We start from the raw sequence: 17,121 nt of genomic DNA on the forward strand, positions 1-17,121 counted from the left end.
TCACAGCATTTGTCGACAGACGAGGCGCCAAATGAATTAAATGCATGTTCGTGATTTTTACTTCAATTGAAGGCAGCGCCAATGCGCATCTCAACGAGGTGCCAGGTCAGCCCCAAGTTCTTGATTCGTTTGCCTCTCCACCCACAACAGCAGCAGTACAACTGCTCAACGCATAAAGTTCGCTCAAATGGAAGTAATCGAATTGCTTTGGCTCGGATCTGTCAACGAAACTGCATTTAATTGACCGAATGTGCGGCCACACGGAATTCGAATAGAAATTGCGTTAAGCTGCAGTAAATTACCTCCGGAGTGTGTTGGACTTTCTTTGGGATATGTCGCAACACGCAAAGGTTTCTTTGAGTTCATTTATGCAATCATAAAAGTCACAGACCTAAAGGAATTGCCTGTCTGCCAGTAATGTGTCTTTTGCTTAGTGTCAATATTGATGCTAAAACGTTACTTACTTGAATTTAAGATTTTATCTTTGGATTCCTCAATCACGCAGCAAAGTCTAAAAAATATTAAAGGTGAGGGAAAATGTAAGATTTTGTGTGAGAAATTTATTTTTCTTTTTTTTTTGATAATAATATAAAAAATAAAAATAATATTGATAACTTTACCACTTTTTTCTGTTAAACACAGATTTAATAAGTTTTGTATATTATTATAAAAATCTTAATAAATTAATAGATATACTATAATAAAATTGAATAGAGAGCTAGTTATTAAATATTTTATTTAATACGTTTCCTTGTTTAATCTGAATATCAATCAGAGACTGGAAAATCGGACTTAATCCTACGACTATCATAATTTAAGCCCATATCAAATCAAAGCCCAAATCAAATTATATTAAATCAGTTTTATTGACAATAACAAATATATATAAAGTTTCGATTTGAAAGCACATTAAAGTCCAACTTATTTTGTACTTATAATACCAGCTGGCAGAGTCTACATGAGATAAATAACTACAATTTTTGAATTCACATAATGAAAGAGAAGCGAAATAAATGTGTTCGACTGTATTTACAGCTGGCAGTTGACACTCAACTGTCGACAGGTTGTGTTAGACATGTGTTTGCAAACAAGAACTTTGCTCACTGTAAAACTTTGAAACTTTGGGCAAGCTTCAAAAGACAACGAGTATTCTATAAATATAGCAATTAGCAATATCCTGTGCCCTACTCAGGCATTGCGGCCACACTTCTTAAACTTTGACTTACTGTGAATCGAGAATTTTGCACTTTTGCACCTGCCGCAAACGAAATGCTGAAAAATGAGCTCTGAATGATTGATAGTTGTACCGAATGACTGTGCGAACGACTAAGTGAATGAGTGAGTGAGGGAACGACAAAGTCAGTAAAATGTTGACAGAGTCCATGACCCGACGCGGCTCCTCCATCTACAGCTATATCTCCATCTGTCAGCTGTCAGTTTCGCACGCTGGCAGGCTCTGAACTTGCTATTTTAATTGAGTTTCCAGCTCCAGTTGTGACTGCGAGCAAAGATTTATGCGATATATTTCGCGCCACCTGCTAGATGTTCAACCAAGCAATCAAACGCTATTTAGACCTTTAAAAAGTCCAAGCATTATGGACTCCCGCATATTATATTCGATCTTTGATACATAGAAGAAATCAATTGGATATTTGCAGCTTAACTTAACTTTGAAGATTCGACTCGATATATATATATATATATATATATATATATATATATATATATATACATATATAATATCTCTGCTAAGCAATATATCATCCGGTGGTAATAATAGTGTATTTCTGTTTCGACTTTGATTCCTGGCTAAGGTGCAAGCTCGTTTAACTTTTATTGAACAAACAGCAGAAGCGGCAGCGGCAGCGGCCGTGTTGAATTGTTTTTTATGGCGTCGGTGCAACGCTGCGTATGCGCAACGGTTACCCTTGTGCGACCCGACTCGCCTTTAACCTAGTTTGTTTTTGCCGCTGCTAGTTGCTGTAAGCATTAACACCTTTATTACTATAGTTGTTGCGTTGTTTCGAGCTGTGCTCATTGCATATGCAAATTGGAAAAGTCGAACAGGAAAACGGTTTGATATGTAAGCAGATGGTAAAGTGGGTGAATGCCAAGGCGGCTTACTCCTTCGACTCAATCAATCGAATCAAAGTCCATAAAGAAAAACTGAAACAAATGCCTAGTTGCCCTGCTGATAAGATGAACGCATTGCGTATACGCAGTGTTTGCCTATGCAAACAAACAAATAAACGTCTGTAAATAAGTTTGAGTGAGCTGTAGAAAAGTGAGTGGCTCGCTCGTCGCTTTGTTTGTTTCTCGCTGGCTCGACAAACACACAGACAGGCATGTAAACAAACATTTGAAGTGCAAATAGAGAACGAAAACGAAAAAAAAACAACAAATTTATATAAACTGTTTTGATTGCAGGTAAATACTCAAAGTGAAGCCAGCATTGAGGCTGCTAGCTGCAGCCTCTCATTATTGATAGCTGTTCATTTATCATGCCGCCTGTTTTATCTATTTAGTTGACACAAGTCAACGATCTTTGACTTGGTGTCACGTTGCAGCAAATTTGGCTCCCCCCACATCAGCTGATGCAGATAGCAAAACGATATTGGATGGCTCACAGTCCTATTAATAGACGACGATGACTGCGGAACAGGTAATTGCATGATTTCATACACCCAAATGAACAATGCAAACAAATAAACGAACGCCATGGCAAAAATGCTATAGTTAACGCTTCACTGGCCCAGCGGATGAGTAGGCGGGGCTTGACGATAGGGAATGCAGGCTTGGGAATCAAATGGCTAAAGTTACGCCCCACTGAGGCGTGATATTATGGGTGTGAGAAAGTTGAGAGCTATTTAGAGCTAACCCATTCCGTATTTGGGCTGTGCTTAGCGTAAATCCATTGTAAGAGGAAGTCTAAACGCATTTTCTGTATTTGTTTTGTTTATGTAAAATAACAATAAATAATCAAAGTTATAATTTAGTGGTATTTTGTATGCTTTTAATGACTCCCAACAAAATTATTAGCTCTTATACAGCTTTAAACATATGTCACCTTTGGGTATTTATTTTGAATTATTAAGTTTTCGTCTATTCTAGAGATTTATTTACCTATAAAGTGATTTGTGTTTTGGCAACTGTCAACTTGAGTGGATGTGAAGAAAGGATTCATAATGTTCATAATTTGTGTTTTCAGATAACAAAATCGTTTCTATACTTTTAATAGATTTCAAATAGTTGCTCAAAATATAAGACAAATGTCGTCTTTAATTAACTAACACTAAGAAACTCGAAAGAGACATCAACATAAATATTAATGAACTTCAACAGTATATAAAAATATTTATTTCAAATTTGTGGTCTTTACTTGTAGATCGACTCTGATGTTAATCCCAATCAAATCATCCGCCTAATGCATTAAAAATTAATGCAAAAAGCAATAAAAACTTCCATAAAACTATAATAAAGTAATTTTGTGTCAAGTCAAGAGGCCCTGGACTCGTCTTAGGTTGATTACAAACCTATTTATATACAATGTGAGTTGAAATTAAATATTTGTTTATTATTATTTATAGTTCAGTAAATTACATTTTCGCCCCGTCACATAAATTGGCAACTAATCGTTACACCCGAATTTGTACAATGATATAGAGTATGAGACCTTTTTATTTAATGCCACATCTGCGCATAAATAACAATCAAAATCAATTCCAGCAATTGTGTCAATTTGCAATTACAATTTGCAACTGGTGATTAATTGATTGCTGGGTTTGGCTCGCAATAAGGCGCAATGTGGAATTAATTATTCACTATTTGCAACCACAAAGAAAAGCGGTGAAATTATTAATAATACAACAGCCAATGTAATTGTCATTTCTGTAAGCAGTTGCTGGCCTTTTGTTAACAACGGCCTGCCATTTGTTGGTAATGACAGGTTCGTCATACTCCTACACATGTGCCTACATAAATTAGTGTGTGTGCGTGTGCTTGGAAGTAGCATGACATAAGTAAATGTTTTACCTTTTCTGCTTTTGACTTTGACAAAATGCCGCACACTTATTATTTAACATGCACAAAGACTGGACGGTTTCTGGGTCTGTGCGCCGAATGATATATTCGATTCGATTTACAACAGTATTTCGAAGACTTGACATTTATAACGTATATATGTTGCAGAGGCATAGAATAATGGCATCATTTACAAAGCATAACAGAATAAATCATAAAAGAATAAAATTATCCCAATAGCTGTTTACATAATATGCTTTGTCTGCTTTTATTATTGCATATCATTTATAACAATACAGTAAAAAGTAAATGGTTATTGGAAATAGATAAAATTAAGGTGCTGATGGGTCAAGCCGTAAAGATTAGTGACAATTTAATTACAGATTTAGACAAGTTAGTCAGTTGATGCAAGTCCATAAACATTTTTTGTTATTAATGTTAGTTCGCTCAACAACTGAGAGGCTGAGTCATTGCACGAAAAGTAAATATAATAATTTCCAAGCATCTATAAAAGTCTATTAGCAAGCAATAAAGAGCGCTAAATTCATATGCCTTTTCCGAAAATGAACTATAAACATTCTAAATTTTAAGTATGAATTCAACTGTGGAGCAAATGCTTACGAAAATGATTTACCTTAATTTCTGTTTCTGTTTCTGTTATTTGGCAAAACATATGAAAAATGTGCGAATTCAGCGCAAAATGCATGTGTTGAAAGGCAGCAGCAGCGCCAACTATTTAAATATATATTTATATATATGTTACGTTGAGGTTGCTAAATGAACTCGAGATTGCGGGCGCCGTGATTAATGACTCCAAATATATTGCGCTACATTGAACTGAGGAAGAAGCAAAGCGTGCCGGATGAGAGGTTCATTGAAGAAGTCCACCTCGCCAAATGTTAATTGAAAATATTTCTGGGAATTGTATGAACCGACTTTTGACGGCAGCACTTTGTCAGTGCAAAATTATGGCTCTATGGCTCAAGTTGTTTTTCATAATTTGAGATAACAATTTGCAATTTTTCAAAATTACTTTGGCTTTTTCTAGAGAAAATTTTGTATTGTATATTGTTTAATTGTTAAAAGCATTGATAAGCTTAAAATTTATGAGTATTATAAGTTTAAAATATATATCAGCTAAGCTAATAAAATAAAGTGTAAAAAGTTGAAAGTAGTCTCTGAAACAACTACTAGAAATTGTAAGTTTATCTATAAAAAAAATCTACTTTTTCAGTTATTATTTCATTTTATGTCCAAAAGCTAATCATTTCTAAACAATCTTAAAAAACGATATTTGTTAAATATTTATATTAAAGCTGAAGCTGGTTTTTGAAACTGGAACTCGAAACAGCTTGAGAAATAAATTTAATATATATTTTCTCTCTCAATTGTGAAATATCTGTGCCCAAGCACATGGAATTATAGGAAATAACATTGTAATTAATGTTTGGCGACTATTTCCCAAGTCGAGGCTGTTCGATCTGCTTGCCGTGGGCAATGCTTTCCTATAGATATAACTGTTTGTATATGATAAATAATTTGTTGTTGTTTTCTAGCCACATTCGCTTTTCATTGCCTTTTTTAATCCTGGCCCGGACCAGACTGGGTCTAGCTTGCTTTGGTTTGCTCTCATTTTGCTTTTTTCATGCTTATTATGTGTTTTGTGTGTCTGTTTTTTTTTTTTACTTTTTCTTTTTCGTCTTTTTTTGTTTTAATGTTGTCAGACAGGATTTTCCACTTTAGTGTAGTTGGCGTCGACAGTGCTGCTGCTGCTGCTACATTGACGCGTTTTTGCTCAGCTCAGCTCGGCTCATCATGCAGCTGGAAGCCGCATCCGAATCCGTTGTTGCAGACAGTGCATCTCAGGCTCAGGCTGAGTCTTTGTTGCCTTGCGTTGCCTGCAATACGCCGCAGCTGGCGTGGTCATTCGGGTTAATGCCGCTTTTATTCATATTTCTAAGCGCATTATATGGGCTCTTTTGCTCAAAATATTAGCAAAATGATGTTAATACCCCCGAGGCGGACGTGGCAGAAGTATAATCAACTACCCCTCCACAGCTGCTAGGCCCATTACGATGCGTTTCATTGCCGGCACGAGCTGAATTATTTTAATAGCCACTGCAATTACGCACATTTGCGTATATAATTATGCACATACCTAGCTACCTAACCTGGCTGCCTCTCTACCCCGCTGAACCACACATCCGTGCGTCGCTCTCCGTTGTCGCTAGCATAATCCTCTTTATAGAACGGCGCGTTTTAAAACGCGCCTGAGGGCCGACCAAAGCAATTGCATGCTAAGCACTTAAATGCCCCGTAATTTGTTGCTGATATCGTTTTCAACGCCTCATAAAAAAACAACAATCATTAAAAGCCCTATTAATATTGCCTGATTGTATTAAGAGCATTTCTTGTAGCCCCATTAAAGTTTTCAAAAGGCTGAAATGGGAATTTTTAACACTGAATTTCTTTAATGACTGATTTAACCATTCGATAACTAGGAATACTTGCATTGAGTTGAAGTTCCCAATGCATTTCCGAACAACATTTCATTTGAGAAATTTCATATTGAGAATAGTTTTATCCCCAATCCATTTTTTATCAGAGATTCATTTGAGTATAACATGGTTTAGGAACCAGTCCGCCAACAAAGTTAGAACAGATAGAGGCAAGAAGAAAAAACGTGCTAAAAAAAACTGATCAAATAAATAGAATAAGTTAAAATTAGAAAGAGACAAGAGCACAGCTTAACGCGTTTTGATCATGCTAAGACTTCAACTCTAAATATTAGACATGCGTCGAGTTATTGATTCTAAAAGAGTCTCTAAAGCATTTCAACGAAAATACAATTTAAGCAGCAAAATCAAGCCAAACTAACGCTTGAAGCTGACCTCTGACAGCCTTATCAGTTGACTGAACAAAAATAGAAAAAGACAAAACCATGAGGAAATAAGAGAGAGAGAGACAAAGGAAGAGAACAAGACTAAAATTTAAATTTATTTCAAACTAATTAGTGGCTGTCAAGTTCTGCATCTAAAGTGTATTAACACGTACGGACATACATATGTTAATTGACACTTGCTGTTAAAATATACATAACAAGCTGTTTGCAACCGGTTAAAAACGCGCGAGAAACGCGCGCAACGCAATTAAACGGCGCCAAAAACGCGAGCATCGTTGACATCGCTTGTGGCGCTTTTTACGACTATATTCAAATGTGTCTCTGTGTCTGCTTAATAACAATAATACCCCTATGAGCATCGGCTATTATTGCTAATGAGTCGAGCTTGTATTGGACTGTGGGCTAGCCAACTGGAGCTGGTTAATGGCGAATGCAAATGAGCGCCAGTTGCAGATACACAATGATCTTTGCTTGTCAAGCTTGTTAGCCAATTAGCTGTATGTGTGTGTGTGTGGGTTTAGGTGTGTGGCACCCAGTTCTGAGGACAGTCTGATTGATTGCCCATCCCAGGCACAACTCAGCTGTCCATTCATCAAATAGACCGAAAGTCAGCCCAACGCCGCACGCCTCTAAGCAGTGCTGAGCAAGTTCTGCCTTAAGCCGGCCAAGCGACAAAACCAGTTCCATAGCCTGCAGACGCAGCTCGTCCATGAATACTAAAGAAATCATCCGAAAATGGCTTGGAGAAAATTTTTGCAGTCAAAACAATTAGACAACTCGGCGGTGTCCAAACAACTTGTTGCGACTGACCATAGACCGTCGGCTTGCCGGAAAAGCCTGGCCTGGCTCAAGCTGGCTCTCCCCTGACTTTTCCGCTGTGGCTGGGTTACGTGCAGCGTGAAAAGTTAAAAGTAAAAAGTGTGTAATTAAATGCAATGCTATTTGCCCCACGGGACAAGCGACAAGCGAAAAGAAAGAATGAAACATCTTCCATCTCAGAACGAACTTTAAATGCTCTTTCAATCTTCGCCGAATGCCAACTGGATAGAAACTAAGTTCGCTTAACTATTGCACAGTCAAAAACATGAACTTAATGCATTCCTATTTATATTTAACTATAATCCATTTCGAAACACACATAAATACGCTTTGGTTTGGGCAAAGTTCATTCAATTAATATTTGTTTTTTTTTATATTCTATATTTATTTCTTTCTAACTTAAAACCCATTTCATTCCAGTTTACAACGTTTTATTACATGGTCTATATAATTTGTAATCTGCAATAATTCAATCAAAGCCATTCGTGTTGCCAACATCTTTGGATTGCTGATGGAACTTGACCAAGTGTGCGGCGGACTACAAACAATAGCAATTAACATAAATTGCGTACGCGATGCGGCTCATTGACTTTTAAAAGGGGTTCCCATAGTTTGGTTTGGGTTCGCATTTGGGACAGCTGCCCGTCAATCATTCGCACAAATGAACTCTGACATTCCGGTGGAGGAGGCGGGGATATTGCCGCATAGGTTAAACACAAACAAAGCTGCGACGCACCTGTCGCAATGACAAGCAGTTCGACTCCATTTTGGGCGCGATAAGCATCGTCATAACAACAAAAGATTAACACGCCGGAAAAGCACTGCGACCCGATGGACACACAAGTCAAATTAGGGCCGCATTCGCCCGATGCAACGAAAATTGCCACACACGCACAAACAATAGCTGCAAGAGGAAGTGAGACGGTTGGCTAGCGGCACCAGGTAGGTAATTCGATTTGGTAGGTAGACATGCCGGCGGTTTGTGTTGATGTCGTTGCCGCAAGGATGCAAGCAGCCACCAACTAACCACAAATCTTTAAGATCGTGTTGCATACTAAAGCCTCAGCAACCGACACCCAAGTGCCATTCCAAACAGAAGATCTAAGATAATCTTTTACTTTGATATACGCACCTTATAACTGACTGGTGTAGTTAAGTATATTTGTTTATCTTGAGCTGGAGTATTTGTAGTAAAACTTCACTTTCCTTTTTTCGTTAGCCTGAAATTTTAATGGAAATAGTAAACTCAATTAACCCGGTGAATGAAGTAATAAAAAGAACACGATCGTCTCTCTCCAACAAGGGCCATAAATCATTTAATCAATGGTTGTCCATAAAAAAGCGTCTATTGTGCGTGCTAAGAGGCAAGCGCGATGGCAGTGAAGGCCAAACGAATTCCTGAATACCCAAGCCGTTGATGAATCCACCTCCAACTTGGAAGACCACTGCTCATCCGTGTTGCCGGCTGCCCACACGTCGCGCACGCCCCTCAGCTGGTTGGGCAAGCGCCAATGCACTTTACGTTATTAATAACAAGTTCACACACAACTACACACACACATACGCACACGCACATGCTCACATGTACATATTTGCATACGTATGCGTATAATTTGAAAAGCCCGCGGCAATTGTAAATGCATTTATTGTGATGCCACAAACCAGCGCATTGACAACTGACAGCATGTGCGCGAGCGACGGGTACTTTGCTAACCGTTTTGCAAACTAATCATTTATTATTACTCTTGTTTTTGGCGCAATATCTGCTACCTCGCATACTTTTTGGTATAGTTTTATGGCCGCGACTCGTATCAAGAAAACGTATATTTTGTATTGTGCGCGTTCCGTCGAAGTCTTCCGCGCCAGAACCGACACGTTCGATGTTTTGCCTGCGACTGACCTATGGTTCTCGATATATTTGAGTTTTTCGCGGTTGATATCGATATGTTTGTTTTCGATAAATATATTACGATACTACTTAGACTATGTTAAACACTGACTCTGTTAGCTGTTTAACAGCCACCTGAAAGCAAGGCGTATTTGACTTAAAATGTGGGTACTTCGACTTAATATTTCGAATTGAATTTTAATTGTAAAATATGAAAAAAGTAAACCAGCACTAAGTAAAACACTGAATTCCCAATTTGAATTCATATTCTATGGAAATAAAAGTAATAAGTTTGACTCTTTCGTATTAAAGAAATCCCAGATTCAAAAACGCAAATTGTATTGTTTTCAAGTTTTATGGTTTATTTGATTTCAAAAATATTCCATTTATTTATTCGATTTAAATACTATGACGGTGTAAAATATATTTAAGTAAATATTAGAAATGTTAGCAATGAGAACACAGCATTATTTTCCAATTCAATTAAGTAGTTGTTCATTTGATTTTGAGTGGTTCTCAGCGCTGACTTAAATGTAATACACATATGAACATTAAGAAACCTCATGCAAAAGTTTGGATTTCACTTTCTAGTTAAAAGTTGGACAAAGTCAAACAAATACACATAGGGCATATGGCAAAAGTTCTCTGGCAGTTTTGCATATAACATTAAGACATATACGTACACCAAATTATATATACAGTATGTGCCTAAAGAATTTGCCATAAGTAACACATCAATAAAGGCAAGTGTTAATTTTCAAATTATTTGGTTTATGTAAAACGTAAATTGAAAAATAAACTAAAAACAGATGCTATATCGATAATATCGAACATACCAAGAGGAAAGATAGAGGAAGATCTTAAGGACCAGACACTATCCAGCGTTGGGCGAAAGACAACGTTGGATGATGCGGAAATTCCATTGATATGGTCGAAAAGGCCACGAAATGTGGTGCGAGTGAATGTTATCCAAAAGGTAGCAAAATGCGAATTTAAATTCCTAATCCGATGTGAAACGAATGTTGAAGTGAAGTACGAAGGGACGCGTTTCCAAAATTTCCAAAATCCTTGCATATCCTGTCCATGCGCATAAGTTCATTAACTTCCACATAATTAAGGATATCTCATGCACACAAAACTTTATCCAAATCGAAACACACACAAACCCAAAAGATGTAACGCTGTTCTTAACCAGGCTCCAAATAGTAAGTACGCAAAAGAGGTTAGAATCAAAATCCTCTTCTCCATGCTTATGGCGCGATTGACGTGGGGAACCTGCATCCCACGTTGTCCTAGTGCTTTTTTAATTTTCTTTCGCGAAGGTAAAAGAAAATGCCTAAAGTCCGAATCCTTTTATGATATCTAATATCCAAATCCTTTTGTATCCTGATACCATTTTATAAACAACACGCTTTCCGAATTACCTGCCTCCTCTAATTTAATCCAAAATCATCTTTATCCTTTCCACTTTCCACTTCACACTTCACTCCATCATCAACATCAAAATTATCCTTCCTCCTCATCCTTATCCTTCCTCATCATCCTCCTCCTCCAATAATCCTTATTATACTCCAAACATAAACGCGCAAAACGGGGAAGAGAAGAAAATAAAATGAAATATTAATAATTTGTTAATATATACTCCATAAAAATGTTTGTGTTTTGATTTTGTTTACATATATTTATTCTGAATAGTGGGATCTTATTGTTGTTGTTGTTGTTAAGTTAGAAAAGATAAATTCTATTAAATTATTCTTTATATGCAACAAAATTTTAAAACAAGGAGTATGTTGAAGGAGAGAATTCCTTGAATTATAATTACAGCAAAAACTTAACTTGTCAATTGTATATTTGTATGCATTTAATAATTTAAAAGAATTTTTCTGTTTTGAAGGGAAAAGCAAGTGTTGATCGTGTTCCTAAATTTGCGATTTGCATTTGGATTTCTCCAGTCTTGATAAAGTGTTTTTTCTTGTTCTTGATATTGATACTGATCGATCGATTGACTGTTCAGCAGAATTAGAATAAACAGATAGATAGTTAGTGGGGTCGGGGGCTTGATAGTTTTCTTGCTTTTCCTAATTTTTCCTGCTCATAAGAAATATTAATAATAATGGATTATGATTGTAGACTTTAGTAATTAGAGCGTGAGCGAGACCTGGAATAGGATTGACGACGCACCGGCGAATATGTTGGTGTACCACGACGACGAGGTCGCGATGAAAACGAGCGCGAACGTGATCTGAAAATGGAATTTTAATTAGTGAAAGAGAATATCGAGATACAATGTTAGCGGCTATCATCATATTTACTATTTTTACAGTAATTAAAATATATAAGTGCATTCAACAATATTTGTTGAACAGCTTTAACTTACCTATCGCGATATTCACGACTGCCGCCGCCGCCACCACCACCGCCGCCGCCGCCTCCACGATCGTTATCACCACTATCCTCACGCACCCGTATATAGGCCACCTCACCCTAAGATTATGCATATTTATAATACCATTCGTAATGCGTTAATCTCTTGAGATTTAATTACTTACCTCATGTGAACGAAAACGTGAGTCGTCCAACTTCTTAATGGCATATTTCATATCCTCATGGCGCAAAAACTCCACGACGCCAGAACCGTCTTTATATGTATCGGCAAAGCAAACATCACCGGCCTCACGCATATGGTCCTTCAGGTCCTGCCATGAGCCTGATCCGGGCAAGCCAGTTACCATGACACGGTACTGTGAGCGTTTAGCTGGTGGTCCGCGCCCACCCATACGGCCGCCGCCATCGCGACTCCGATCGTTGCGATTGTTTCCGCGATAGCTTCCCGGTCCCCCGCCGCGAGGGAACTCCACTCGGAGCCTATAGCCGTCATAGTCATAACCATCACGTGCCTTGACTGCATCATCAGCATCGCTGTTGGCCGCCAAATGTCAGTAATGTTGCTACGGTTTGTGCATATGTTTAAAAATTGTTTTCACTACTTACCGCGCGTCTTCGAACTCGACAAATGCAAATGGCGGACCACGCCGATTCTTTAGATCGACAAATGTGACTTTGCCGAACTTGTGAAAAAGGTCCTGTATGTCCTTGGTTCGAATATCTGGTGGCAAATTGCCAACATAAATGCGACACTCGTTGCGCGAGCCCATTTGATAATTTGTATCGGTTGAAAGATAAATTAAGACACAATTTTTTCTTCAGAACTTTTGCTGTCACGCAATTACGCACACAAGGAAATTTCATATACACATAAATGCGATAGCGTTACAAGCTTGCATGTGTGTGTTATCGATAACATGTTTCTGTTGATCAAGTTGACAGCACTATGAATTGGCAAAGCTTAGTATTTTTACTTTTTTTTGGTTAAATTTAATACCATTTGAGCAGGGTATTGCGGCGTCTGCCTTTACTAAACAACTTTTTGTTGCAACAAAAAATGAAAATATGCGAAAATCCATCTAAAGCAAAGCACAAAACAAATCAAAAAAAAGAACGAGTGTAAAAAGTATTAAAACATGCGGTTGTGATTTACTTTGGAGTATATAAAGTTGTCTGTTGAAACCAGCAGACAACAGCCTTCAATATCAACGGGTGTGTGTGTGTTTGTATGTGACTTTGAGTGTGTGTATTGTGTGTATATAAACAAAGTGCGAACGCGGGAACCGCTTCCAAATTTTTTTCGCTAACTGCCTAAACTTGGACAACAACATAAAAAATGTCCAATGTGCGCTGCATAAATTTTTGGGATTTGTGCCGCATCTGCACTGCGAGCAGTGAACAGAAAATAAATATCTACTCGACCGATGGACGCGCCAAAAATTTAAGCCAGAAAATCTCAGAATGTCTGCCAGTGCAAGTGAGTAACATATAAAACGATAGATTAATAACAATATTACAACTAATGTCATTCGTATCCATAGATAGACGAAAAGGATCGTCTGCCCAAGGTGGTATGCGCCCATTGCGCCCAGCAAGTGGATCAAATATACGAAATGCGCAATATCTCAAGAAACTCGCAAACCATACTCAACAACTGGCTGAACCATCGGACGCTACAGAGCGAGGAAAAAGTGTTCATTAAGGATGCCATCAATGACTCGGGTAAAAGTCTCAGCGTGCTAGGCACAACAGCGTCTAGCGGGCTTGTCACAAGCAACACCAATCAACAGCCCAACGATCTGATTAGCAGCATCATGCAGGCAGTTGGCATGCAGGTCCAGCAGCAGCAACAACAACAACAACAACAACAACAACAGCCCCAACAACAACAGCAATATACAATTACTGTCGATAGTCATGTCCAGTCGCAGCCGCTGCAGCACTCACATTCCCAGTCGGATATCAAATCCGAAAAGCAAAAGTATGTTTCTCCTTGGTACCAATCCATATATTAAATTGAATTTTTGGTTGCAGCACTTTGGAAGAGTTTATCCGCCTAAAACCGGACATCAAAATTACGCCGCTGGGAAAAAAGGACGACGTGCATAGCACACAGAGCAGTAGCACCATATCTAATATAAAACAACAACAGCAGCAGCAGCAACAACAGCAGCAACAGCCACAGCAATCTGTACAGCTACAGGCACAAGCGATAACAGCGATGCCTGCGCCTGCTGCTCAACTGCAGTTACAACCGCAGCAGATTAACGACATTAATGTACTGTTGCAGCAACAAGCGCTTTGGCAGCAGATTCAACAGCTACAGGCGCAATCGCAGTTGACCAGTGGAGGCGATGATTCCACGGATAGCAAAAAACCGAAATTAAATTTTGTACTATCGTCACCAGCTACAGCTCCACAATTTTCTGGAAGTTTACCACAGTTTAGCAACGTGGGTGGGACACAACCACAAATTCAGTTGCAACTGTTGCCAGGCGGTGCTAGTTCTGGCAACAACAGCTCAACGGCCAACATTACAGCAGCCCAGCCCGCCCAGCAACTCAATGCAGCTGCTCTGCTATCTCTGGCTGGCACTCAGCTAGTTGGCGGTAATGGAGCTGCTAATATGCTCTCACCGAACAAATGCTTCTTGCCAATAACCATACGTGATGAGAACTCGGACCAGCAGATTGTGGCGCACATCGACACAAAGAATCTGGTGCTACCCACTACATATCAAGTGCAAATGAAGGTAAGGCTTGGCAGCATTAAAAGAGCATTGGTATATTTTTATTAAGTTGAAGTTTCTGCGTACATATCAACATAATCGAATTGTTTTCAATTTTGCAGCTTCAGCCTCAATTGGCCACCGCGGATGGTCAACCCATCATGCAGTTGACGCCAACTTCCATTCCAGCCACATTGCAGTTGACGCCACAGACTTTGGGTACTGCAACGACCTTTCAATCAGCGTCAACAACACATCATCAAAATCAGTTCCTTGTCTCACAGCCGCAACATCAGCAACATCAACATCATCAACAACAACAACAACAGCAGCAACAACAACAACAACAACAACAACAACAACATTCACAACAGCAACATCATTCACAACAGCAACAGCATTCACAGCAACAACAACAATCGCGTCAGCATCAACAACAACAACAGCAGCAACAGCAACAACTAGCTCCTGCTACAGCACAAGTAACTTCACAGCAAATCATTAGATCTCCCCATGGAAATGCAACCAATTCACAGGTAGTGATACGGAATGTGAGCTCTGAGCAAAGCAACACTCTGAACAATAGTGCTGAATCGTCGGTAACCTTTAAGATGCCTTCGCCACGACAGTTACAACAGCAGCCTCAACAACAGCAGATTAAATATAAGGCCACATCGTCCAGTGCTTCGTTAGTTGCAGTTCCTTCTGCTGTGTCTTCTAGCAATACAATCCAGACAGAGTTTAAGCGTGTGTCGCAGGTAAAACAGCCGACACCTCAAGCAGGCCAGAACAATGTGTCTGCCTTGCAGCGGCTTTCGTCCAATACAACTATCACTAAGCTCCCCAAACAACAACATCCCGTGGCGAGCCACAAAATGCCGCTGATAAACAAACAAAATATAACTATTAGTCGCATATCCACACAGCCAGCCGCAAAGCCAGAGTCAAAGCCAACAGTAACAGCACAGGCTCAAGCACAGATACAACTCGCCAAATCAGAGCCAGCACCGCCACCACCAGCTCTGGCGCTGCAACAGCTGCCTCAACCACCAGTCACAAATATTCTTACCCAACGAAAAATCAATCGAAAGCCGCCCGAGCACATGGAGAATCAAAAAACAAAAACCTCTCGACCTCAGCAACAAATTCTGCCCGTGCCTGCACAACAAACAACGACACAATCGCAGGCGCAACCTCAACAGCAGCAGTTGGCCAACAGTTCGATCACTGAGACGCCCGCAGCGACACCCATGAATGCACTTACCTGTCCCACCTGCCGACGCGAGTTCAAGAAGAAGGAGCATCTTACACAACATGTCAAGCTTCACGAGGGACTACGTCCGTTTAAATGCACTGAAGAAGGCTGCGACAAGGCCTTCAGTCGGAAAGAGCATTTGTCCCGTCATCTGGTCTCCCATTCTGGCCAGAAGATGTTTACTTGCGAGGAATGCAAGAAGCCATTCTCGCGCAAGGATAATCTCAACAAGCATAAGCGGTGAGTATATACATTTTAAGGCCAAGGAGTTGTTTGAAACTATTTAAAATTGTTTCTGAAAATCATAAATAAATTACTCTTTAATTTATTGCAGATATTTGTTAATAATCCATTTTATTTGAAGCATGTTTTTTATAATCCTTGATTTACTTTGACTTACTTTTTTGCAGAACTCACAACGTACAGCCTGGCGAGACTCGACTGCACAGCTGTGACATTTGCAATAAAAACTTCGCATCTAAGCAGCACTATGAGAAGCATCGCGAAATGCACAAAAAGTCACGTGTGGGGAACGCAGCTTCAGCCACACAAGCACTCACAGGTGGTGCTAAGGTAAAAGTCTTAAAGTTTTTATTTGTTTACCTTTTTTAAATACATCAACTAATAAACGTTTTACATTGCAGAATCAGTATGAAGTTAAGCAAGAATCGTCAAGTGCACCACAAACGCAGCAGTCGCAATCTCAAATGCAAATTCAACAGCAGCCGCAACAACATCCACAAATCATGCATGTAGATTTGGATGGAAATACAATTACAATAACTCAGGCATCCGATTCCACCATGCCATCTCTGGCGAACTTTGTTCAGCTGGGATTATCGCAATTCCACAATGGCAGCGGGTCTTCAAACCAAATTGTTTGCAAGCTTGAAAAGTAGATACCGATTTGGTTTAATTAGCGTAGCTCGACTCCTTATCTAGTCCATGCGTTCTACTGCCAGTTTCCTTAACAGAACAACAATTGTTGACGCATTCCGATTGTGTTTTATATTTATAGTTTATGTTGATCCTTTATCGAGTTTAGATTACGTAAAATCTTTTCAGTCTATTTGTGCAATATACGCGTTAGTTTTATATTATTTTTTATTGTATATATATTTATG

General features: G+C 39.0%; 3 protein-coding genes across 6 annotated transcripts in view; 1 reads left to right on the forward strand and 2 right to left on the reverse strand.

Moving 5' to 3' along the window:
- Nucleotides 1-9,625, reverse strand: part of LOC111602942 (extracellular sulfatase SULF-1 homolog) — a 35,148-nt gene extending 25,523 nt beyond the window's left edge. Inside the window, exons 1-3 of one of the 3 annotated variants that reach the window (XM_023320301.2) lie at nucleotides 9,521-9,625; nucleotides 8,874-8,961; nucleotides 465-511 (exon numbers count right to left, since the gene is read on the reverse strand). The gene's annotated coding sequence lies outside the window, so the exon portion shown is untranslated. Of the gene's footprint in view, nucleotides 1-464; nucleotides 512-8,873; nucleotides 8,962-9,446 lie in introns of all 3 variants that reach the window. The other 2 variants (XM_023320303.2, XM_023320302.2) reach the window with 2 other exon arrangements.
- Nucleotides 9,626-11,356: 1,731 nt separating this feature from the next.
- LOC111602975 (serine/arginine-rich splicing factor 1B) lies at nucleotides 11,357-12,900 on the reverse strand. 2 transcript variants are annotated; one of them, XM_023320366.2, is made up of 5 exons: nucleotides 12,621-12,900; nucleotides 12,179-12,548; nucleotides 12,007-12,113; nucleotides 11,788-11,871; nucleotides 11,357-11,717 (listed from the first exon to the last, which is right to left on the reverse strand). In XM_023320366.2, exons 1-5 carry the CDS (start codon nucleotides 12,782-12,784, stop codon nucleotides 11,708-11,710), a joined length of 735 nt encoding a protein of 244 aa, XP_023176134.1. In that variant the 5' UTR covers nucleotides 12,785-12,900; the 3' UTR covers nucleotides 11,357-11,707. The 2 variants fall into 2 exon arrangements, with proteins under 2 accessions (XP_023176134.1, XP_023176133.1); XM_023320365.2 differs by having other exon boundaries at nucleotides 11,364-11,871; nucleotides 12,621-12,899.
- Nucleotides 12,901-13,039: 139 nt separating this feature from the next.
- LOC111603003 (alpha-protein kinase 1) lies at nucleotides 13,040-17,073 on the forward strand. The gene is made up of 6 exons (XM_023320402.2): nucleotides 13,040-13,491; nucleotides 13,556-13,995; nucleotides 14,049-14,766; nucleotides 14,865-16,237; nucleotides 16,408-16,570; nucleotides 16,642-17,073. The coding sequence occupies exons 1-6, from the start codon at nucleotides 13,351-13,353 to the stop codon at nucleotides 16,894-16,896; spliced, it is 3,090 nt and encodes a 1,029-aa protein (XP_023176170.2). The 5' UTR covers nucleotides 13,040-13,350; the 3' UTR covers nucleotides 16,897-17,073.
- Nucleotides 17,074-17,121: the final 48 nt, after the last annotated feature.

The sequence above is a fragment of the Drosophila hydei genome, unplaced genomic scaffold (assembly GCF_003285905.1).
Source record: "Drosophila hydei strain 15085-1641.00,03,60 unplaced genomic scaffold, DhydRS2 tig00000063-arrow-pilon, whole genome shotgun sequence".
Classification (NCBI taxonomy): domain Eukaryota; kingdom Metazoa; phylum Arthropoda; class Insecta; order Diptera; family Drosophilidae; genus Drosophila; species Drosophila hydei.

What these genes read in the sequence shown, in the direction of transcription:
- LOC111602975 (XM_023320365.2), bottom strand. Translation starts at nt 12,784, where the DNA reads ATGGGCTCGCGCAACGAGTGTCGCATTTATGTTGGCAATTTGCCACCA. An exon ending in GTCGAGTTCGAAGACGCGCG is followed by an intron (nt 12,549 to 12,620) that starts GTAAGTAGTGAA and finishes GGCGGCCAACAG; the next exon opens with CGATGCTGATGATGCAGTCA. An exon ending in CACGTTTTCGTTCACATGAG is followed by an intron (nt 12,114 to 12,178) that starts GTAAGTAATTAA and finishes GCATAATCTTAG; the next exon opens with GGTGAGGTGGCCTATATACG.
- LOC111603003 (XM_023320402.2), top strand. Translation starts at nt 13,351, where the DNA reads ATGTCCAATGTGCGCTGCATAAATTTTTGGGATTTGTGCCGCATCTGC. An exon ending in AATCTCAACAAGCATAAGCG is followed by an intron (nt 16,238 to 16,407) that starts GTGAGTATATAC and finishes ACTTTTTTGCAG; the next exon opens with AACTCACAACGTACAGCCTG. An exon ending in CACTCACAGGTGGTGCTAAG is followed by an intron (nt 16,571 to 16,641) that starts GTAAAAGTCTTA and finishes TTTACATTGCAG; the next exon opens with AATCAGTATGAAGTTAAGCA.